The sequence below is a fragment of the Haemorhous mexicanus genome, chromosome 33 (assembly GCF_027477595.1).
Source record: "Haemorhous mexicanus isolate bHaeMex1 chromosome 33, bHaeMex1.pri, whole genome shotgun sequence".
Lineage (NCBI taxonomy): Eukaryota > Metazoa > Chordata > Aves > Passeriformes > Fringillidae > Haemorhous > Haemorhous mexicanus.
Window position 1 is genome coordinate 2,171,783 of NC_082373.1, and position 23,486 is coordinate 2,195,268.

The 23,486-nt window shown below is 61.7% G+C and overlaps 2 protein-coding genes across 2 annotated transcripts; both read left to right on the plus strand.

Moving 5' to 3' along the window:
* The first annotated feature begins 187 nt into the window (after positions 1-187).
* Positions 188-9,413, plus strand: CBX5 (chromobox 5). The gene is made up of 5 exons (XM_059872014.1): positions 188-314; positions 3,981-4,132; positions 5,336-5,531; positions 7,632-7,729; positions 8,977-9,413. The coding sequence occupies exons 2-5, from the start codon at positions 3,996-3,998 to the stop codon at positions 9,125-9,127; spliced, it is 582 nt and encodes a 193-aa protein (XP_059727997.1). The 5' UTR covers positions 188-314; positions 3,981-3,995; the 3' UTR covers positions 9,128-9,413.
* A 1,023-nt stretch (positions 9,414-10,436) lies between these two features.
* SMUG1 (single-strand-selective monofunctional uracil-DNA glycosylase 1) lies at positions 10,437-13,907 on the plus strand. The gene is made up of 4 exons (XM_059871793.1): positions 10,437-10,488; positions 10,903-11,347; positions 12,257-12,808; positions 13,806-13,907. The coding sequence occupies exons 2-4, from the start codon at positions 10,913-10,915 to the stop codon at positions 13,905-13,907; spliced, it is 1,089 nt and encodes a 362-aa protein (XP_059727776.1). The 5' UTR covers positions 10,437-10,488; positions 10,903-10,912.
* The last annotated feature ends 9,579 nt before the right edge of the window (positions 13,908-23,486 follow it).

Here is a 23,486-nt window from a genome sequence, read left to right on the forward strand (position 1 = left end):
GTCCCGCCTCCGCGCCGCGGGGATTGGGGGGAATTGCTGTCGCCACGCCCCGCGCGGCTTTTCCCGCTCCGGCCCGGAGACTCCCTGGAGCGCCGCTGATTGGGTGGAGCGGCGGAGGGCCCGCCCCCAGCCAGGCGCTCATTGGCCGGGCGGGCGGGGGGACGGTCTCCATTGGCGGGCGCGGCCGTCGGTCAGCGCGGGCCGCCGGCGGGCCCAGCGCAGCTCGGCGAGCGCGGCGCGGCCTCCGCAGAGCGAGGCGGCGGCGGCGACTCCCGGCGGCGGCGAGGAGGGGCCGCCTGCCCGCCGGCCCCAAGGTGCGCCCGGAGCAGCGCATGCGCCAATCGTGGCGGTCTTTGGGGAGGGGGGAAAGGCGGGCGGACGCATGCGCGTAGCGCGGCCGGCGGCGCCTGCGCGCTGCGGGCGGTTTTGGCGGGCGGAGCGCGGAGCGGCGGCAGCTCGGAGCGGCGGCCAAACCGCGGCGGACGAGCCCGCGCCGGAGCCGCTCCCCGCGCAGGTAGCGCCGGCGGCGGGCGGCGGATGAATGGGCGGCAGCGCGGGGGCAGGTCCGCCGCTGTGACGGGCAGGCGCGGTGGCCAATGGATGCGGGCGGGAGGCGGGGCCGCGCGCGGAGTGACGGGCAGGGTATTTAATAGCAGCGAGCGGGGGGGATGGGCCGACGGCCGGATTGACAGGCGCCCTGGCCAATAGCGGCGCAGTGAAGGTGGGGCGGTGCTTGGAGTGACTGTTCCACTGCCCAATAGTGGCGCAGCGGGGTCGTGGCGAGCGGTCGGGCGCTCAGCCAATTAACGCGCGCGCGCGCGGCGGTCCTGACCAATCGCGTGCCGCGGCGCGCTTCTAGCCCCTCCCCAGGCCCGCGCGCCGGTCCCCTCCGCGGCGCTTTGAACCCAAATCTGCGGCTTTTTACCCCAAAATTGCGGGTTTTGCCCTCAAACCGCCGCGTTCCACCTCAAACCGGCGCTTTCCCCCCTCAATCCGGCGGGTTTCCCCTCAGAGCTGCGGTTTTTCGCCCTGGAAAGGCGCTTTTGGCCTCAGCGCGGCGCCTTCCCTTTGTTCCCTCAGGATTCCCGGGCGCGGGATCCGGGATCGGCGCCCCGGGGGCTCCGCCGCGGATTTTCCACTCCTAGAATCGCCTTTTCCCACCCAAACCGGCCCCTTTTCCCTCAGGAATCCACCCAAAAACCTCCCGGTTCCCGCCCGAAATCCCGCCGGGAATCCCACAGGAAATTCCAGCCGGGAGCGAGGAATTCCCCGCGTCCCTCACGGGGCTGCCTTTGAAAGAAAGAAATCCGCTAAATCCTGCCTGCAGGGAGGGGAAAAATCCCGAACTGGGGCTTTCTTCAAACGACTTTTTTTTTAATCGCCCTCATTTTTAAGGGGTTTAGCCCAAATTCCATTTCCCCACTCCCAAATCCCCCCTCAGTTTTAGGGGATTTATTCTAAATTCCATTTCGTTCTGCCTAAATTCTGAGGGGTTCTTTTTGCCCAAATCAGTTTCTTTGTGCCTAAATCCCTGCTGGTTTTTAGGAATTGTCCCCTCCTGTGCTCCCCCCTTGGGATTTCCCTTTGGGGATCCCAAAATGACCCCAAATCCCTCTTAGGAATCCCAAAATTACCCCAAATCCCTTTGGGGATCCCAAAATTACCCCAATTTCCTCTTGGGGATCCCAAAATTACCCCAAATCCCTCTTAGGAATCCCAAAATTACCCCAAATCCCTCTTGGGGATCCCCAGCTGTCCCCAAATCCCTCTTAGGGATCCCAAAATTACCCCAAATCCCTTTTGGAGATCCCAAAATTACCCCCAATTCCTCTTGGGGATCCCAAAATCACCCCAAATCCCTCTTGGGGATCCCAAAATTACCCCAAATTCCTCTTGGGGATCCCAAAATGATCCCAAATCCCTCTTAGGGATCCCAAAATTACCCCAAATCCCTTTTGGGGATCCCAAAATTACCCCAAATTCCTCTTGGGGATCCCAGAATGTCCCCAAATTCCATATGGGGGTCCCCAGCTGTCCCCAAATCCTTCTTGGGGATCCCAAAATGACCCCAAATTCCCTCTTGGGGATCCCAAAATGACTCCAAATCCCTCTTGGAGGTCCCCAGGTGTCCCTAAATCCCTCTTGGGGGTCCCCAGGTGTCCCCTTCTCTTTAAGGGCACTCCAGGAGCCCCAAATCTCCCTTTGGGGGTCCTGAGATGAGCCCAAATCCTCCCCCCGAGCTGTCCCCTGTCCCCCCGCGGGTGACAATGCCATGTCCTCATGTCCCCAGAGCGGTGGCTGCGCTGTGGGCAGGAGGAGCCGGCGGGCAGTGCCCTGTCCCACGGTGACACTGTGTCCCTGTCCTGTCCCCAGAGCGGTGGCTGCGCTGTGGGCAGGAGGAGCCGGCGGGCAGGGCCCTGTCCCACGGTGACACTCCTGTCCCTGTCCCTGTCCCTGTCCCCAGAGCGGTGGCTGCGCTGTGGGCAGGAGGAGCCGGCGGGCAGGGCCCTGTCCCACGGTGACACTCCTGTCCCTGTCCCTGTCCTGTCCCCAGAGCGGTGGCTGCGCTATGGGCAGGAGGAGCTGGCGGGCAGGGCCCTGTCCCACGGTGACATTCCCTGTCCACGGTGACACTCCTGTCCCTGTCCTGTCCCTGTCCCTTCCCCAGAGCGGTGGCTGCGCTATGGGCAGGAGGAGCCGGCGGGCAGTGCCCTGTCCCACGGTGACATTCCCACGGTGACACTCCTGTCCCTGTCCCTTCCCCAGAGCGGTGGCTGCGCTATGGGCAGGAGGAGCCGGCGGGCAGGGCCCTGTCCCACGGTGACATTCCCACGGTGACACTGTGTCCCTGTCCTGTCCCCAGAGCGGTGGCTGCGCTATGGGCAGGAGGAGCCGGCGGGCAGTGCCCTGTCCCACGGTGGCATTCCCTGTCCCACGGTGACACTCCTGTCCCTGTCCTGTCCCTTCCCCAGAGCGGTGGCTGCGCTATGGGCAGGAGGAGCCGGCGGGCAGGGCCCTGTCCCACGGTGACACTCCTGTCCCTGTCCCTGTCCCCAGAGCGGTGGCTGCGCTATGGGCAGGAGGAGCCGGCGGGCAGTGCCACGGTGGCATTCCCTGTCACACGGTGACACTCCTGTCCCTGTCCCTGTCCCTGTCCCCAGAGCGGTGGCTGCGCTGTGGGCAGGAGGAGCCAGCGGGCAGGGCCCTGTCCCACGGTGACATTCCCACGGTGACACTCCTGTCCCTGTCCCTTCCCCAGAGGGGTGGCTGCGCTATGGGCAGGAGGAGCCGGCGGGCAGGGCCATGGTGACATTCCCTGTCCCACGGTGACACTCCTGTCCCTGTCCCTGTCCCCAGAGCGGTGGCTGCGCTATGGGCAGGAGGAGCCGGCGGGCAGGGCCCTGTCCCACGGTGACACTCCTGTCCCTGTCCCTGTCCCCAGAGCGGTGGCTGCGCTATGGGCAGGAGGAGCCGGCGGGCAGGGCCCTGTCCCACAGTGACACTCCTGTCCCACGGTGACACTCCTGTCCCTGTGCTGTCCCCAGAGCGGTGGCTGCGCTATGGGCAGGAGGAGCCGGCGGGCAGTGCCCTGTCCCACGGTGACATTCCCTGTCCCACGGTGACACTGTGTCCCTGTCCCCAGAGCGGTGGCTGCGCTATGGGCAGGAGGAGCCGGCGGGCAGGGCCCTGGTGACATTCCCTGTCCCACGGTGACATTCCCTGTCCCACGGTGACACTCCTGTTCCTGTCCCTGTCCCTTCCCCAGAGCGGTGGCTGCGCTATGGGCAGGAGGAGCCGGCGGGCAGGGCCCTGGTGACATTCCCTGTCCCACGGTGACATTCCCTGTCCCACGGTGACATTCCTGTCCCTGTCCCTGTGCTGTCCCCAGAGCGGTGGCTGCGCTATGGGCAGGAGGAGCCGGCGGGCAGGGCCCTGGTGACATTCCCTGTCCCATGGTGACACTGTGTCCCTGTCCCCAGAGCGGTGGCTGCGCTATGGGCAGGAGGAGCCGGCGGGCAGCCGACAGCTCGTCCTCGGGGGAGGAGGAGGAGTATGTGGTGGAGAAGGTTCTGGACCGGCGCGTGGTGAGGGGCCAGGCCGAGTACCTGCTCAAGTGGAAGGGCTTCTCCGAGTGAGTGACAGCGGGGACAGCGCGGGGGACAGCTCCCTGGGTGGGGGGTCACAGCCCCCTGGGTGTCCCTGAACGTGCCCCTGAGTGTCCCCTGACCCTGTCCCCAAGGACAGGGGACAGCCCTGGGGCGGGGGGGCACAGCCCCCTGGGTGTCCCTGAGTGTCCCCTGAGTGTCCCCTGACCCTGTCCCCAAGGACAGGGGACAGCCCCGGGTGGGGCACAGCTCCCTGGGTGTCCCTGAACGTGCCCCTGAGTGTCCCCTGACCCTGTCCCCAAGGACAGGGGACAGCCCCGGGTGGGGCACAGCTCCCTGGGTGTCCCTGAACGTGCCCCTGAGTGTCCCCTGACCCTGTCCCCAAGGACAGGGGACAGCCCTGGGTGGGGCACAGCTCCCTGGGTGTCCCTGAACGTGTCCCTGAGTGTCCCCTGAGCGTGTCCCTGGGTGTCCCCGGGTGTCCCTGGGTGTTCCCTGAGCGTGTCCCCGGGTGTCCCTGGGTGTCCCCTGACTGTGTCCCTGGGTGTCCCTGACTGTGTCCCTGGGTGTCCCCTGAGCGTGTCCCCGGGTGTCCCCGGGTGTCCCTGGTTGTCCCCTGAGCGTGTCCCCAGGTGTCCCTGGTTGTCCCCTGACTGTGTCCCTGGGTGTCCCCTGAGCGTGTCCCTGGGTGTCCCTGGGTGTCCCCGGGTGTCCCTGGGTGTCCCCTGAGCGTGTCCCCGGGTGTCCCTGGGTGTCCCCTGAGCGTGTCCCTGGGTGTCCCCTGAGCGTGTCCCCGGGTGTCCCTGGGTGTCCCCTGAGCGTGTCCCTGGGTGTCCCCTGAGCGTGTCCCCGGGTGTCCCCAGATGTCCCTGGGTGTCCCTGGGTGCCCCTGGTTGTCCCCTGACCGTGTCCCTGGTTGTCCCCTGAGCGTGTCCCCGGGTGTCCCTGGTTGTCCCCTGACTGTGTCCCTGGGTGTCCCCTGAGCATGTCCCCGGGTGTCCCCTGAGCGTGTCCCCGGGTGTCCCTGGGTGTCCCCTGAGCGTGTCCCCGGGTGTCCCTGGTTGTCCCCTGACTGTGTCCCTGGGTGTCCCCTGAGCATGTCCCCGGGTGTCCCCTGAGCGTGTCCCCGGGTGTCCCTGGGTGTCCCCTGAGCGTGTCCCCGGGTGTCCCTGGTTGTCCCCTGACTGTGTCCCTGGGTGTCCCCTGACTGTGTCCCCGGGTGTCCCCAGGGAGCACAACACGTGGGAGCCCGAGAAGAACCTGGACTGCCCCGAGCTGATCTCGCAGTTCCTGCGCAAGGACCGCAGGATGAGGGACATGAGGGACATGAGGGACAGCGAGGGGACACGGCCCCGCGAGCGCCCCGAGGGCGCCAAGCGCAAGGGACTGCCCGGGGAGGATGGCAGGGCCAAGAAGAAGAGGGAGGTGAGAGGGGACACCGGGAGGGGACAGGGACACTGGGAGGGGGACAGGGACATTAGGATGGGGACAGGGACACGGGGAGGTGAGAGGGGACAGCTGGGGACAGGGACACTGGGAGGGGACAGGGACACTGGGAGGGGGACAGGGACATTAGGATGGGGACAGGGACACGGGGAGGTGAGAGGGGACAGCTGGGGACAGGGACACTGGGAGGGGACAGGGACACTGGGAGGGGGACAGGGACACTGGGAGGGGGACAGGGACACGGGGAGGTGAGAGGGGACAGCTGGGGACAGGGACAGTGGGAGGGGATGGGGTCACTGGGAGGGGGACAGGGACACTGGGAGGGGGACAGGGACACGGGGAGGTGAGAGGGGACAGCTGGGGACAGGGACACTGGGAGGGGACAGGGACACTGGGAGGGGGACAGGGACACTGGGAGGGGGACAGGGACACGGGGAGGTGAGAGGGGACAGCTGGGGACAGGGACACTGGGAGGGGATGGGGACACTGGGATGGGGACACTGGGAGGGGATGGGGACACTGGAATGGGGACATGGGAATGGGGACACAGGGAGGTGAGAGGGGACACCTGGGACAGGGACACTGGGAGGGGACAGGGACACTGGGAGGGGACATGGGGATGGGGACAGGGACACCAGGAGGGGACACCTGGGGACATGGGGAGGGGTGAGAGGGGATGGGGACAGGGACGCTGGGAGGGGACAGGGACACCAGGAGGGGACAGCTACACAGGGATGGAGATGGGGACATGGGCAGGGGACAGGGACACCAGGAGGGGACAGCTACACCGGGATGGAGATGGGGACATGGGCAGGGGACAGGGACATGGGGATGGGGTGGGAATTCAGAGACGGGGACATGGGGATGGGGATGGTGGCACCCAGTGTCCTCGCCATGGGGACAGGAGCCTGGACTCCTGGCATGGCCACCAGGGAAGGGGACAGTGCCCAGGCACAGGGCCACTCCCCCAGTGGGCCTGGGGACAGCATCCCCAGCCCAGAGCTGCACCCCCTCCCTGTCCCCTCCTCCCCCTAAAATCCCATCCCCCAATCCCATCCCATTCCCCAATCCAATCCCATTCCCCCAATCCCATCCCATTCCCCAATCCCATCCCATTCCCCCAATCCCATCCCATTCCCCAATCCAATCCCATTGCCCCAATCCCATCCCATTCCCCCAATCCCATCCCATTCCCCCAATCCAATCCCATTCCCCAATCCAATCCCATTCCCCAATCCAATCCCATTCCCCCAATCCCATCCCATTCCCCCAATCCAATCCCATTCCCCAATCCCATCCCATTCCCCCAATCCAATCCCATTCCCCAATCCAATCCCATTCCCCAATCCAATCCCATTCCCCCAATCCCATCCCATTCCCCCAATCCCATCCCATTCCCCCAATCCCATCCCATTCCCCCAATCCAATCCCATTTTTCCCAATCCCATCCATATTCCCAATCCCACCCCATTTCCCATCCCACCCCTTTTCCCAATCCCTTTCCCCCCAACCCCACCCTTTTCCCAATCCCGCCCCTTTTCCCAATCCCACCCCTTTTTGCCCCAAACCCACCCCATTTCCCATCCCACCCCATTTCCCATCCCACCCCTTTTCCCAATCCCACCCCTTTTTGCCCCAATCCCACCCATTTCCCAATCCCACCCCTTTTCCCAATCCCGCCCCTTTTCCCAATCCCTTTTCCCAATCCCACCCATTTCCCAATCCCACCCCTTTTTGCCCCAATCCCACCCTTTTCCCCCAATCCCTTTTCCCAATCCCACCCTTTTCCCAATCCCACCCCTTTTTGCCCCAATCCCACCCCTCTCCCCCCAATCCCTTTCCCCCCAATCCCATTTCCCAATCCCTTTTCCCAATCCCGCCCCTTTTCCCAATCCCTTTTCCCCCCAATCCCTTTTCCCCAATCCCACCCCTTTTCCCAATCCCACCCCTTTCCCCCCAACCCCACCCTTTTCCCAATCCCGCCCGTTTTTGCCCCAATCCCTTTTCCCCCAATCCCATTTCCCAACCCCTTTTCCCAATCCCGCCCCTTTTTGCCCCAAACCCTCGCTCTGTCCCCAGAGCAATGACATCGCCCGCGGCTTCGAGCGGGGGCTGGAGCCCGAGAAGATCATCGGGGCCACCGACTCCTGCGGGGACCTCATGTTCCTCATGAAGTGGTGAGGCCACCTCGCTGTCCCCCGCGTCCCCAGCCTGTCCCCAGCCTGTCCCAGTGTCCCCATGTCCCCTGTCCCCCCAGGAAGGACACGGACGAGGCTGACCTGGTGCTGGCCAAGGAGGCCAACCTCAAGTGTCCCCAGATTGTCACCCCAGCCTGTCCCCAGCCTGTCCCCAGCCTGTCCCAGTGTCCCCAGCCTGTCCCCAGCCTGTCCCAGTGTCCCCATGTCCCCTGTCCCTGCAGGAAGGACACGGACGAGGCTGACCTGGTGCTGGCCAAGGAGGCCAACCTCAAGTGTCCCCAGATTGTCACCCCAGCCTGTCCCCAGCCTGTTCCAGTGTCCCCAGCCTGTCCCAGTGTCCCAGTGTCCCCAGACTGTCACCCCAGCCTGTCCCAGTGTCCCCAGCCTGTCCCAGTGTCCCTAGTCTATCCCAGTGTCCCCAGCCTGTCCCCAGCCTGTCCCCATGTCCCCATGTCCCCTGTCCCTCCAGGAAGGACACGGACGAGGCTGACCTGGTGCTGGCCAAGGAGGCCAACCTCAAGTGTCCCCAGATTGTCACCCCAGCCTGTCCCCAGCCTGTCCCCAGCCTGTCCCCAGCCTGTCCCCATGTCCCCTGTCCCCGCAGGAAGGACACGGACGAGGCTGACCTGGTGCTGGCCAAGGAGGCCAACCTCAAGTGTCCCCAGATTGTCACCCCAGCCTGTCCCCAGCCTGTCCCAGTGTCCCCATGTCCCCTGTCCCCCCAGGAAGGACACGGACGAGGCTGACCTGGTGCTGGCCAAGGAGGCCAACCTCAAGTGTCCCCAGATTGTCAACCCAGCCTGTCCCCAGCCTGTGTCCCCAGCCTGTCCCCATGTCCCCAGCCTGTCCCAGTGTCCCCAGCCTGTCCCCAGCCTGTCCCAGTGTCCCCATGTCCCCTGTCCCCCCAGGAAGGACACGGACGAGGCTGACCTGGTGCTGGCCAAGGAGGCCAACCTCAAGTGTCCCCAGATTGTCACCCCAGCCTGTCCCAGTGTCCCCAGCCTGTCCCAGTGTCCCCAGCCTGTCCCCAGCCTGTCCCCGTGTCCCCATGTCCCCTGTCCCCGCAGGAAGGACACGGACGAGGCTGACCTGGTGCTGGCCAAGGAGGCCAACCTCAAGTGTCCCCAGATTGTCACCCCAGCCTGTCCCCAGCCTGTCCCCGTGTGCCCAGCCTGTCCCAGTGTCCCCAGCCTGTCCCCGTGTCCCCATGTCCCCTGTCCCCGCAGGAAGGACACGGACGAGGCTGACCTGGTGCTGGCCAAGGAGGCCAACCTCAAGTGTCCCCAGATTGTCATCGCGTTCTACGAGGAGCGGCTGACGTGGCACGCGTACCCCGAGGACAGCGAGCCCAAGGAGCGGGACCCCCCCCGCAGCTAAGCCCCCTCCCCACTGTACATAGCCCCCAGGGGACCCCGGGCTGTCCCTCTGTCCCCTCCCCGTGTCCCCAGCCTGTCCCCACCCCCGGGGCAGGTTTGGGGGGTGGCCCCGATTTCGGTGTTTTTTAAAGTCGGTGTTTTTAGCCGGGGCCCCCCCGGGGTGTCCCCGTGTCCCCTCTGTCCCCCACCCCCCCCGTGTTGTCCCCAACCCCCCGGATTTGCTTCCAATAAACGGTCACTTTTCAGAGCTGCCACCTGCTGGGGTGGGGACACCGCTGTCACCAGCACGGCCCGCTGTCCCCTCAGTGTCCCCTCAGTGTCACCAGCATGGCCTGGTGTCCCCCCAGTGTCCCCGGTATGACCCAGTGTCCCCCAGTGCCCCCATACAGCCCAGTGTCCCCCTGTGTCCCCAGTATGGCCCGGTGTCCCCGCGTGTCCCCAATGTCCCCCCGGTGCCCTCGCCGGTGCCCCCTGCTGGTGACAGCGGGCTCTGCACGGGGACAGCGCGGGGACAAAGGGGACCCGGGGACAGCGGGGGTGGCACTGGGGGGAACCCGGAGGGGACAAAGGGACCCGGGGACAGCGGGGGTGGCACTGTGGGGAACCCGGAGGGGACAAAGGGACCCGGGGACAGCGGGGGTGGCACTGGGGGGAACCCGGAGGGGACAAAGAGACCCGGGGACAGCGGGGGTGGCACTGTGGGGAACCCGGAGGGGACAAAGGGACCCGGGGACAGCGGGGGTGGCACTGGGGGGGGACCCGGAGGGGACAGAGGGACCCGGGGACAGCGGGGGTGGCACTGGGGGGGACCCGGAGGGGACAAAGGGACCCGGGGACACCTTGGTGACTCTCGGGGGATTGTTGGGGACGCCTGGGTGACACGGGAGGGTTCAGGGTGACAATGGAGGGGGGGTTGGGGACACTCCGGTGGCACCGGGGGAGGTTGGGCACGCTCCCTCCCGGGCCCGCTAGGGGGCGCCCTCGCGCCGCCGCAGCTCCCCGTGCCCCGCCCCCGCCGTGGGAAGGGGCGTGGCCTGAGCAGCCCCCGCCCCCTGCTGCGAGTGTTCCCCGCCCCCGAGTCCCTCACGCGCGTTCGGGGGGTCTGGGTGGGATTTGGGGGGGTCTGGGTGGGATTCTGGAGAGTCTGGGGGGATTTGGGGGGTCTGGGTGGGACTTTAGGGGGTCTTTGGGATTTTGGGGGGGGTCTGGGTGGGATTTTTTTGATGTTTTCCTGCCGCAAAGCACGATGGGAAACTCCGCGCGCAGACAAAGGACCGGGCCACGCCCCGGTGGGCGCGCGGGGCACGCCGGGAAGGGGCAGGGGGCGGGGCCTGGGCGCGGCGGACGCGGCGCGTGCTCAAGGTGGGCTCGCGGCGGCGGCCGTGACGTCACGGGGGGTCGCGTGTGACGTCACGGGGGGAGCGGGGCGGTGAGGGACCCTCGGGAGGGGGGGGGTCCGGATCGGCCACCTTGGCACCGCCAGCCTGCCCCGCCCCCCGGGCACCGCTGTCCCCTCTGTCACCTCCCCTGTCCCCTCTGCCCCGCCCCCCGGGCTCCGCTGTCCCCTCTGTCACCTCCCCTGTCCCCTCTGCCCCGCCCCCCGCGCTCCGCTGTCCCCTCTGTCACCTCCCCTGTCCCCTCTGCCCCGCCCCCCGCGCTCCGCTGTCCCCTCTGTCACCTCCCCAGGGTTCTGTTGTCCCCCCGGAGCTCCCCTGTCCCCCCGTCCCCTCCCGGGGCTCCCCTCTGTCCCCGCCGCCACCGCGTGTGTCGCCGCAGGCGATGGGGGATGGAGCGGGAGGAAGAGGAGGAGGAGGAGGAGGAGGAAGGAGCCGGGGCTGAGGAGGAGGAAGGAGCCGGGGCTGAGGAAGAGGAAGGAGCCGGGGCTGCGGCTGAGGAAGGAGCCGGGGCTGCGGCGGACGAAGCCGCTGTCGCTGCCGGTGCTGGTGAAGCCGACGAGGATGAGGATGAGGATGAGGACGAGGATGAGGATGAGGACGGCGAGGCCGAAGGCGTGGCGGCGCGGTTCCTGGCGCTGCAGCGCGCTCTGTCCGAGCGGCTGCGGGCGCTGCCGCCGCCGGGCCCGCCGGTGGCCGTGGTGTACGCGCCGCTCGAGTACGCGTGGGAGCCGCACCGGAGCTTCGTGCGCCGCTTCCTGCGCGGGCCCAAGGCCGTGCTGTTCGTGGGCATGAACCCCGGCCCGTTCGGCATGGCACAGACCGGGGTGGGCACCGGGAGCACCGGGACAGGGCACCGGGACAGGGCTGGGGGCACCCCAAACCCGCTGGGCATGAACCCCGGCCCGTTCGGCATGGCACAGACCGGGGTGGGCACCGGGACAGGGCACCGGGGGGCACCCCAAACCCGCTGGGCATGAACCCCGGCCCGTTCGGCATGGCACAGACCGGGGTGGGCACCGGGACAGGGCACCGGGGCACCCCAAACCTGCTGGGCATGAACCCCGGCCCGTTCGGGATGGCACAGACCGGGGTGGGCACCGGGACAGGGCACCGGGGGCACCCCAAACCCGCTGGGCATGAACCCCGGCCCGTTGGGCATGGCACAGACCGGGGTGGGCACCGGGACAGGGCTGGGGGCACCGGGGAGCACCGGGACAGGGGCTGGGGGGGGGGGCTCGGTGCGTCCCGCGAGGTCCCAAAGGGGAGCAAATGAGGCTGGGGGGGATCAGGGGGTCCCTAAGGGTTCCCACAGGGCAGCAGAGGAGGGAAACTGAGGCACGGTGGGGGGGTCCCAGTCCATCCTGTAGAGGGGAAACTGAGGCACGGGGGGGGGGTCCCAGTCCATCCTGTGGAGGGAAACTGAGGCACGGGGGGGTCCCAGTCCATCCCACGGAGGGGAAACTGAGGCACGGGGGGGGGTCCCAGTCCATCCCGTGGAGGGAAACTGAGGCACGGGGGGGGGGTCCCAGTCCATCCCGTGGAGGGAAACTGAGGCACGGGGGGGGGGTCCCAGTCCATCCCACGGGGGGGTCCCAGTCCTTCCCACGGAGGGGAAACTGAGGCACGGGGCGCTCCCGCTCCATCCCAGCCGCGGCGCGGGGGTGACTTTGCGCGGGCCGGGGCTGTCCCCGCCGGGTGTCCCCCGGCCCTGACGCCCCCTGCCCGCCCCGCAGGTGCCGTTCGGCGAGGCGTGGCACGTGCGGGAGTGGCTGCGGGTGTCGGGCGCGGTGCGGCGGCCGCCCCGGGAGCACCCCAAGCGCCCGGTGCTGGGGCTGCGCTGCCCGCGGGCCGAGGTCAGCGGCGCCCGCTTCTGGGGGCTCGTCCGCAGCCTGTGCCCCGACCCCCGCGCCTTCTTCCGCCACTGCTTCGTGCACAACCTCTGCCCGCTCCTCTTCCTCGCCGCCTCGGGCCGCAACGTGCCCCCGCCCGAGCTGCGGGCGGCCGAGCGGGAGCGGCTGCTGGCGCCGTGCGGGGCCGCGCTCGCCGCCGCCGTGCGGGCGCTGGGCGTGCGGCTCGTGGTGGCGCTGGGCCGCGTGGCCGAGCTGCGGGCCCGCCGGGCGCTGCGGGACGCGGGGCTGGCCGTGCCCGTGGCCTGGATCCCGCACCCGTCCCCCCGCAACCCCCGCGCCAACCGCGGCTGGGAGGGGGAGGCGCGGGCGCGGCTGCGGGAGCTGGGGGTGCTGCGGCTGCTGGGGGTGCGGGACGGGGGCGGCGCGGGGCTGGGGGCTGGGGGGGACGGGGCTGGGGGAGCCCTGGAACCGTTTGGGACCGGGGAAAAGGGGCCTGGGGGAGCCCTGGAACCGTTTGGGACCGGGGGGGACGGGGCTGGGGGAGTCCTTGACCACCTGGGGACTGGGGGGGACGGGGCTGGGGGAGCCCTGGACCAGTTTGGGACTGGGGGGAAGGAGGATGGAAGGTGCCTGCCCCAGTTTGACCAGTTTGGGACTGGGGAAAAGGGGCTTGGGGGAGCCCTGGACCAGTTTGGGACTGGGGAAAAGGGGCCTGGGGGGTCCCTGGAACCGTTTGGCACCGGGGAAAAGGGGGTTGGGGGAGCCCTGGACCAGTTGGACCAGTTTGGGACTGGGGAAAAGGGGCCTGGGGGGGTCCCTGGACCAGTTTGGGACTGGGGGGAAGGAGGATGGAAGGTGCCTGCCCCAGTTTGACCAGTTTGGGACTGGGGAAAAGGGGGTTAGGGGGTCCCTGGACCAATTGGACCAGTTTGGGACTGGGGGTAAGGGGGTTGATGGGTCCCTGCCTCAGTTTCCCCTCTCAGAACAGGATTTAGGGCAACACTACAGGGCAGAGGGTGAACCCCTGCCTCAGTTTCTCCATTCGGGGGGGGGGTTGGGGCTCCTTTAGGGGTGGGGGATGGGCCCTGCCTCAGTTTCTCCATTCGGGGGGGGGTTTGGGGCTCCTTTAGGGGTGGAGGATGGGCCCTGCCTCAGTTTCCCCTTAGGAAAGGCGGGGAGGGCTCGTGGGTCGCTGTCTCGCGGCGTTTTTTGTCGAATTCTGGAATTAATAAAGGCGAGAATTGGTAAAAAACCAAGGAAAAAATCATTGGGGGGAGGCGGGAACCAACGAACCTCCCTCCCTCCCTCCCTCCCTTCCTCCTTTATTTTATTTTTGTAAAAACCCCATTTCCCCCTTTTTTCCCCCATTTTTCCCCCCCGTCTCGCCGGCCCCGCCGATCCCTCTCTGTTTTTATTGTCACCAATCGCCCAGAGCTGGGGCGCGTTTAAAACCCCATCGATCTTGCTGCGATGGTGCCGTAACCTGGCAGCAATCGCCGCGTCCCGGCCGGAAAATCCCCCCGGCGGCGACTGACGGCTCCCCCCGCCCCCGTTACCGCCCCCGGAGCCCGCGGACCCCTCCCCAATTATCCCCCTCCCCAATTAATTATCCCCCTCCCCAATTATCCCCTCTCCTTCCCCCCGGCTTCTCCTCCCGCCGCGCCGGGATCGCCCCCGAGCTCTCCCGGGACCCTGCCAGCGGTTTTGGGGTGATTTTGTTTCAGTTCGGGTTCGAGGGGAGGGCGATAAAAAGCCGAATTTTGTGATCTGGGAGCTCGGCCCCTTTTTTTCCAGAGGGAAGAATTCCCCCCGGGAATGATCCCAAATCCCAACAAAGCCCAGCAGCGCTCGGGTCCTGCCCTCCTGCCCCCTTCCCTGGCTTTGATCCCACCCCAGAGCCCTGATCCCATTCCAGGTCCCCATTCCCAGGTTTTGCTCCCGTTCCAGATCCTTCCACACCATCCCCATCCCCTGGCCTTGATCCCATTTCGGGTCCTCCATTCCCGACCCCATTCCCAGACTTTTCTCCCTGCTCCAATCCCTTTTCCAAACCCTTTCCAAATGTTGGGAAGGGAAAGGATCCGGAGGGGGACCCTCATTCCCTGTCCTGGTCACTCCTGCCTGGATTTGGGGCAGTCAGGCCCGTTTAGGATTTGGCATTTTGGGGTTTTTTCCCGGAACTGGCCGATTTGGGGACAGCCCGGAGGGATTTGGGGCAGTCAGGCCGTTTAGGATTTGGCATTTTGGGTTTTTCCCCGGAATTTGGTGCCGATTCCCTCCGCCGACTCCAGAGGGAGCCCGGACAAGGGAGGATGAGGAGCGGCTGAGATTTTCCAGCCGGGAAAGCCTCGGGAAGGGAGCGGAGCTGCCCCAGCAAGGCCGGGCTTTCCTTCATCGGCATGGCTGGGAATTCCAGATTTTCCTTCATCGGCATCCCAGAGAATTCCAGATTTTCCTGTGTCCACATCCCAGATTTTCCCGTATCAGCATCCCAGACAATTCCAGATTTTCCCGTATCAGCATCCCAGAGAATTCCCGATTTTCCCGTCTCCACATCCCAGATTTTCCCGTCTCCACATCCCAGATTTTCCCACACCCCATCAATCTCCCCACACCCAATTTTCCCACATTTTCGCCCCAAAATCTCCCTCCAGCCGCGGGTTTTTCCCGCGCTCTCCCCCCCCTCCCCAATCCCGACCCTTTTTCCATCCCCCTGGAATTCCGATCGCGCCCCGCCCCCACCCCGGGGTGACAGCGGGGTCACCGCCGCCCCTCCCCCACGCCGAGCCCCCCCGATCTATTAATTACTGACAGCAATTAATTAATGAGGAGAGGGGGGAGGCGGCAAGGGGGGGAGGGCGGCTCCCGCCTGTTGCTAATTAACACCGGGAGCGTTAATGAAGGCAGCGCAGCCCTGGCCGGTATTTAATTGATTCGGGGAATTAATTGGGGGTGGGGAGCGCTCTTCTCTGCTCTAAGGGCGCTCCGTCCGTCCGTCCGTCCGTCCGTCCGTCCGTCCTCATCCCGGGAAAACCGGGGATTTTGGGGCGCTTTAGGGGGGATTTGGGGAAATGGAAACGCGGGAAAACGGGAATTGATGGCGCTAGAAAAACCGGGAAACGGGGATTCGGGAAAATGGGGATTTGTGGAACTGGAAAAGCAGGGAAATGGGGATTTATGGGGCTGGAAATGGGGATTTGGGGAACTGAAATCGCAGGAGAATGGGGATTCGGGAAAACGGGGATTCGAGGAACTGGAAAAGCGGGAAAACGGGGTTTTGTGGAAATGCGGGTTTGTGGAAATGGGGATTCGGTAAATTGGGGATTCGAGGAACTGGAAACACGGGAAAACGGGGCTTTGTGGAAATGCGGGTTTGTGGAAATGGGGATTCGGGAAAACGGGGATTCGAGGAACTGGAAACACGGGAAAACGGGGTTTTGTGGAAATGCGGGTTTGTGGAAATGGGGATTCGGTAAATTGGGGATTCGAGGAACTGGAAACACGCGGGAAATGGGGATTTGTGGAAATGGGGATTTGGGGAAAATGCGGCTTTTTAAAATCGAGGATTTATGGCGCCGGAGCCTCGCCCCGCGCTCCCTTCCCCCGCGATCTTTAATTGGAGCCGGAGAGATGAAAGCAGCGCCGGGGGGGGCGGCGCGGGGCCCTGACGTCCGCCGAGTGTCCCCGGGGCGGGTGACAAGGTGACAAATGGCCCTGTGACAGTAATCGCCGAATTAGAGCGCGCTCGGCGCTCCGCGGGCGCAGCCGCCGCGCCGGCTCCGCCCCGGCTCGGGTGCAAGGAGAGGTCAGGCAGCGGCCCGGAATGCTAATGAGGAGAGAATTGCGCGAAAAACGGGAAAGATCCGCGGGAAATGCCCCAAAAACCCGAACCGGCTCGGGGGCGGAGGGACGGGAGGGTGACGGGGTGGCGGTGGGACGGGGGGGGGTCGGGGGTCGCCCCCCGTGCCCGGCGGGTTCGGGAATGGCCCCCGGGGTTCCGGGGATGGGCTGGGAAGGGGCGCGGGGGTTTGGGGCGGTTTCCTGGGATTTGGACAGCGCTCCAAGGGCGCGGCGGTGCCAGAGCCGCCGGGAGACGCGTGTCCCCGTCCTGGCTGTGTCCCCGTGTCCCCGTCCTGGCTGTGTCCCCGTGTCCCCGTCCTGGCCCCGTGTCCCCGTGTCCCCGTGTCCCCGTGTCCCCGTCCTGGCCCTGTGTCCTCCTGTCCCCGCGTGCGGCTCCTTCCCAGCGGGACACGGAAACGGGAACTGTGGAACTGGGAATTCGGGGAAATAAATGGGAATTTGGGGAACTGGGAATGCAGAGAAATAAATGGGGATTTGTGGATCTGGGAATGCGGGGAAATAAATGGGGATTTGTGGAACTGGGAACGCAGGGAAACGGGAACTGTGGAATTGGGAATTCGGGGAAATAAATGGGGATTTGGGGAACTGGGAATGCAGAGAAATGGGGATTTGTGGAACTGGGAATGCAGGGAAATAAATGGGAATTTGTGGAATTGAGAACGCGAGAAAATAAATGGGGATTTGGGGAACTGGGAATGCGGGGAAATAAATGGGATCTCCCGCCCTCGGACACCTTCCCACGGCCCCGGGATTTGCACACCTGAGCGCCCCGGAGAAGGGTCCAGGGGTGCCAATCCCGGTCTGGGGGTGCCAATCCGGGTCTGGGGGTGCCAATCCCGGTCTGGGGGTGCCCCCCGGGCTGGTTTAACCCCCGCCGTGCCAGGGCCAGGCGAGTCCGAGCCAGAATTCCCGGGATCCGCAGCCGTTTCCCGGCTCGGGCCGGGGCCGCTCCCGCCCGGGCGGCTCCTCCGCCCCCGCGGGGATTTCGGATGCTGCGAATCCTCCCGCTGGTGCCAAAAATGTCGGATAAAATCCCCAAAACCGCAGCCCCGCATCCACCCGTGCGGGAGCTCGTGGGGGTAAGGCGAGAAACCCGCAGAGGGAGCAGATTTGGGCTTTTTTCGCCTCCTTTTTCCTCGTTCCGTGCCGGTTTTCCTGGCGCGGAGCGGCTCAGAGCCCGCGATAACCGCTGGGGAGGGGGCGATGCCGCCGTTTTGGGGAGGTTTGGGGAGGTTCGGGGTGTTCGGGGTGTTCGGGAGCCGCGGCGGGGAGGGGACAGCCGGCGGTGTCACCGCGGGGGCCGGGGATGAAAAGGGCGAGAGGCCCCGCGAGTGTCGGGGGTGATTAATGGGGGTGAGCGCGGGGTGAGCCGAACAAGGCGGCAGTGTTGGCCCCAAACCCTCCTGAAAAACAACAAAAAACCCCCAAAACCCCCGCGTTACTCCCGCCGAGCCCGTCTGCTCCGAGCCCTCTCGGCTGGCTCGATGAATTTTAAATTCATTTATTTATTCTTTTATTGTTGTTTTATTATTATCATTATTTATTTCTTAATTATTATTTTTAGATTTTTTTTTCCTTCCAGTTTTTGACCAGTTTTGACCAGTTTTAACCCAAGTAAGGGAGCGCGGCCGCGAGCTGTAAATGGCCGCGAGGATCGCGGGATTTCCAGGGATTTCCAGGGGTTTCCAGGGGTTTCCAGGGGTTTCCAGGGGTTTCCAGGGGTTTATTTCCGCGGCTCCCCGGCTCTGTTTGCTCAGCAAACAAAAACACCCGCGGGGAGGCGGCGGCGGGGCCGCGCTCGGGGTCACGGCAAAGCCCCGCGAGCCGCCGGAGCTTTTTGTGCCGTTTTGTTCGGTTTTGGTGGTTTTTTTTAAAGCGCCCAAATCCCGCGGGTTTCGCTCCCAAATTCCCCCTCGGGACCTGGGGGCGGAGGGATTTGGGGAGCTGGAATTCGCTCTGCCGTGGGGTTTGAAATAAACGGGGAAAATCAGGAATTTCCCATCCTCATTCCCACCCTGGGCGCGGATTTGGGGCGAAACCCCCGGAAAGGAGCGGGATTTGGGGAACGGCGGAATTGTGGCGTCCCCCGCGCTCTCCTCCCGCTTTTCCTCCCCGTCCCCACCCCAAATCCAGAGCTCGACCCCTCCCCAATATTCGGGAGCCGGGTCCGAGCTCGCTGCCCCGGACCCGCAGTTTTGGGGGGAATTCTCGGGGTTTCGGGAGGAGCTCGGGGCGGAATTCCAGCGGTGCCGGGGTTTGGGAATGGGGACAGCGGGGACACGTCCCGGGCTTTGGGGACACGTCCCGGGCTTTGGGGACACGTCCCGGGCTTTGGGGACATGGCGGGGAGCGCCGGGAGAGGCTGGGAACCCGTGGAATTGCAGAAATGCGGGATTTGGGAATTTATGGAATTGCAGAAATGCGGGATTTGGGATTTATGGAAATGCAGAAATGCGGGATTTGGGATTTATGGAAATACAGAAATGCGGGGTTTGGGATTTATGGAAATGCAGAAATGCGGGATTTGGGGACCTCTGGAATTGGGGATGCATGGAATTTCAGGAATGCGGGATCGGGGATTTATGGAATTTCAGGAATGCGGGATTTGGGATTTATGGAAATGCAGAAATGCGGGGTTTGGGATTTCTGGAATTGCAGAAATGCGAGGTTTGGGATTTATGGAATTGCAGGAATGCGGGGTTTGGGGACCTCTGGAATTGGGGATGCATGGAATTTCAGGAATGCGGGATTTGAGATTTATGGAATTTCAGGAATGCGGGATTTGGGGTTTCTGGAATTTCAGGAATGCGGGATTTGAGATTTATGGAATTGCAGGAATGCGGGATTTGGGATTTCTGGAATTGCAGGAATGCGGGGTTGGGATTTCTGGAATTTCAGGAATGCGGGATTTGGGATTTATGGAATTGCCGGAATGCGGGATTTGGGGTTTATGGAATTGCAGGAATGCGGGGTTGGGATTTCTGGAATTTCAGGAATTTGGGATCGATCGGGGAGCTGCGGAGCCGCGGACGTCCGGGACGGAGGGGGTTAATTGGGGTTTAAATGAAACCCAAATCTGTGGGAGTCGGGGACCCGTGGGAAGGCGGGGCCATGGAATTGGGGCTAAACTCGGGGAATTGGGGTTAAACTGGGAGAATTGGGGTTAAACTCGGGGAATTGGGGTTAAACTGGGGGAATTGGGGTTAAACTGGGGGAATTGGGGTTAAACTCGGGGAATTGGGGTTAAACTCGGGGAACTGGGGTTAAACTCGGGGAATTGGGGTTAAACTGGGGGAATTGGGGTTAAACTGGGGGAATTGGGGTTAAACTCGGGGAATTGGGGTTAAACTGGGGGAATTGGGGTTAAACTGGGGGATTGGGGTTAAACTGGGGGAATTGGGGTTAAACTCGGGGAATTGGGGCTAAACTGGGGGAATTGGGGTTAAACTGGGGGAATTGGGGTTAAACTGGGGGAATTGGGGTTAAACTCGGGGAATTGGGGTTAAACTGGGGGATTGGGGTTAAACTGGGGGAATTGGGGTTAAACTCGGGGAATTGGGGCTAAACTGGGGGAATTGGGGTTAAACTGGGGGAATTGGGGTTAAACTGGGGGAATTGGGGTTAAACTCGGGGAATTGGGGTTAAACTGGGGGAATTGGGGTTAAACTGGGGGAATTGGGGCTAAACTGGGGGAATTGGGGTTAAACTGGGGGAATTGGGGTTAAACTGGGGGAATTGGGGTTAAACTCGGGGAATTGGGGTTAAACTGGGGGAATTGGGGTTAAACTGGGGGAATTGGGGCTAAACTGGGGGAATTGGGGTTAAACTGGGGGAATTGGGGTTAAACTGGGGGAATTGGGGTTAAACTCGGGGAATTGGGGTTAAACTGGGGGAATTGGGGTTAAACTCGGGGAATTGGGGTTAAAAACTCGGGGAACTGGGGTTAAACTCGGGGAATTGGGGTTAAACTGGGGGAATTGGGGTTAAACTGGGGGAACTGGGGTTAAACTGGGGGAATTGGGGTTAAACTGGGGGAATTGGGGTTAAACTGGGGGAACTGGGGTTAAACTGGGGGAATTGGGGTTAAACTGGGGGAATTGGGGTTAAACTGGGGGAATTGGGGTTAAACTGGGGGAATTGGGGTTAAACTGGGGGAATTGGGGTTAAACTCGGGGAATTGGGAACTTCCAGGAATCCGTGCGAACCTGTAGGAACCCGTAAGAACCTACAGGATCCATAGGAACCCATAAAAACCTATAGGATCCTGTAGGATCCCAAAAGGATGTATGGGATCTATAGGAACCCATAAGGATGTTAGGATCCATGGGAACCCATAAGGATGTATAGGATCCATAGGAACCTATAGGATCCATGGGAAGCCGTAGGGATGTATAGGATCTATAGGAAGCCATAAGGATGTATAAGATCCAAAGGAAGCCATAAGAACCTATAGGATCCATAGGAACCCATGAGGATGTATAGGATCTATAGGAACCCATAAGGATGCATAGGATCCATAGGGACCCATAGGGATGTATAGGATCCATAAGAACCTATAGGAACCTATAGGATCCATAGGAACCCATGAGGATCCATAGGGACCCATAGGGATGTATAGGATCCATAGGAACCCATAAGTATGCATAGGATCCATAGGAACCTATAGGAACCCATAAGAACCTATAGGATCCATAGGGACCCATGAGGATGTATAGGATCCATAGGAACCCATAGGAACCTATAGGATCCATAGGAACCCATGAAGATGTATAGGATCCATAAGAACCTATAGGACCCATAGGGATGTATAGGATCCATAGGAACCTATAGGATCCATAGGAGCCCATAGGGATGTATAGGATCCATAAGAACCTATAGGATCCATAGGAGCCCCGGGGAAGGCGGGGCCGGGGCGCCCGGAGCCACGCCCTGCACCGCTGCGCTAATTAGGGGCGTTCATTAGGGACGTTCATTAGGGGCGTTCATTAGGGACGTTCATTAGGAGCGGTAATTAGGGGTGTTCATTAGGGGCGTTCATTAGGGGAGTTCATTAGGGGAGTTCATTAGGGGCGTTCATTAGGGGCGTTCATTAGAGCGTTCATTGGGGCGTTCATTAGGGGCGTTCATTAGGGGCGTTCATTAGAGCGTTCATTGGGGCGTTCATTAGGGGCGTTCATTAGGGGCGTTCATTAGGGCGTTCATTGGGGCGTTCATTAGGGGCGTTCATTAGGGGCGTTCATTAGGGGCGTTCATTAGGAGCGTTCATTAGGGCCGTTCATTAGGGGCGTTCATTAGGGGCGTTCATTAGGGGCGTTCATTAGGGGCGTTCATTAGGGGAGTTCATTAGGGGCGTTCATTAGGGGCGTTCATTAGGGGCGTTCATTAGGGGCGTTCATTGGGGCGTTCATTAGGGGCGTTCATTAGGGGCGTTCATTAGGGGCGTTCATTAGGGCCGTTCATTAGGGGCGTTCATTAGGGGCGTTCATTAGGGGCGTTCATTAGGCGCGTTCATTAGGGGCGTTCATTAGGGGCGTTCATTAGGAGCGTTCATTAGGGCCGTTCATTAGGGGCGTTCATTAGGGGCGTTCATTAGGGGCGTTCATTAGGGGCGTTCATTAGGGGCGTTCATTAGGGGAGTTCATTAGGGGCGTTCATTAGGGGCGTTCATTAGGGGCGTTCATTAGGGGCGTTCATTGGGGCGTTCATTAGGGGCGTTCATTAGGGGCGTTCATTAGGGGCGTTCATTAGGGCCGTTCATTAGGGGCGTTCATTAGGGGCGTTCATTAGGCGCGTTCATTAGGGGCGTTCATTAGGAGCGTTCATTAGGGCCGTTCATTAGGGGCGTTCATTAGGGGCGTTCATTAGGGGCGTTCATTAGGGGCGTTCATTAGGCGCGTTCATTAGGCGCGTTCATTAGGGCCGTTCATTAGGGGCGTTCATTAGGGGCGTTCATTAGGGGCGTTCATTAGAGCGTTCATTGGGGGCGTTCATTAGGGGCGTTCATTAGGGGCGTTCATTAGGGGCGTTCATTAGGGGCGTTCATTAGGGGCGTTCATTAGGGGCGTTCATTAGGGGCGGTCATTAGGGGCGTTCATTAGGGGCGTTCATTAGGGGCGTTCATTAGGCGCGTTCATTAGGCGCGTTCATTAGGGGCGTTAATTAGGCGCGTTAATTAGGCACGTTAATTAGGCGCGTTCATTGGGGCGTTCATTAAGCGCGTTAATTAGGCACGTTCATTAGGGGCGTTCATTAGGCGCGTTAATTAGGCGCGTTCGCGCACACAAACGCGCGCCGGCCCAGAGAGCGATTAAGGGCGGGTGGAATTTGCATCTCATTAGCATTCCCAGCTCATTAGCATTCCCAGCTCATTAACATTCCCAGCTCATTAGCATTCCCATCTCATTAACATTCCCAGATCATTAACATTACTATCTCATTAGCATTCCCATCTCATTAGCATTCCCATCTCATTAACATTCCCAGCTCATTAACATTACTATCTCATTGCCATTCCCAGCTCATTAACATTAATATCTCATTAACATTCCCAGCTCATTAGCATTCCTATCTCATTAGCATTCCCATCTCATTAACATTAATATCTCATTAACATTCCCATCTCATTAACATTCCCATCTCATTAACATTCCCATCTCATTAGCATTCCCATCTCATTAGCATTCCCAGCTCATTAGCATTCCCCGCTCATTAACATTAATATCTCATTAACATTTCCCGCTCATTAACATTAATATCTCATTAACATTCCCATCTCATTAACATTACTATCTCATTAACATTCCCATCTCATTAGCATTCCCCGCTCATTAGCATTCCCAGCTCATTAACATTCCCATCTCATTAGCATTAATATCTCATTAGCATTCCCCCCTCATTAACATTCCCCGCTCATTAGCATTCCCAGCTCATTAGCATTAATATCTCATTAGCATTCCCGCGAGCGCCGCTCGAGGGCGGGCGGGTCCCGCGGCCGGGAGAGGCGGAAAGAAAATAAAATAGAAATAAAATAGAAATAAAATAGAAATAAAATAGAAAACAAAATAGAAATAAAATAGAAATAAAATAGAAAATAACAAAGAAATAAAATAGAAAATAAAATAGAAATTAAATAGAAAATAAAATAGAAATAAAATTTAAAAAATAAAATAGACAGGATAAAATACATTTAAAAAAGAAAATAAAAAATATTTAAAGAAAATAAAATATAAATAAAATAGAAAATAAAATAGAC

Bases quoted from the DNA above. Each gene is read 5' to 3' on its own strand.
- SMUG1 (XM_059871793.1), top strand. From the start codon at position 10,913: ATGGAGCGGGAGGAAGAGGAGGAGGAGGAGGAGGAGGAAGGAGCCGGG. The intron at 11,348-12,256 runs GTGGGCACCGGG...CCCGCCCCGCAG, and splicing joins TCGGCATGGCACAGACCGGG to GTGCCGTTCGGCGAGGCGTG. The intron at 12,809-13,805 runs GCTGGGGGGGAC...CCAATCGCCCAG, and splicing joins GGGGCGGCGCGGGGCTGGGG to AGCTGGGGCGCGTTTAAAAC.
- CBX5 (XM_059872014.1), top strand. From the start codon at position 3,996: ATGGGCAGGAGGAGCCGGCGGGCAGCCGACAGCTCGTCCTCGGGGGAG. The intron at 4,133-5,335 runs GTGAGTGACAGC...GGGTGTCCCCAG, and splicing joins AAGTGGAAGGGCTTCTCCGA to GGAGCACAACACGTGGGAGC. The intron at 7,730-8,976 runs GTGAGGCCACCT...CTGTCCCCGCAG, and splicing joins CTCATGTTCCTCATGAAGTG to GAAGGACACGGACGAGGCTG.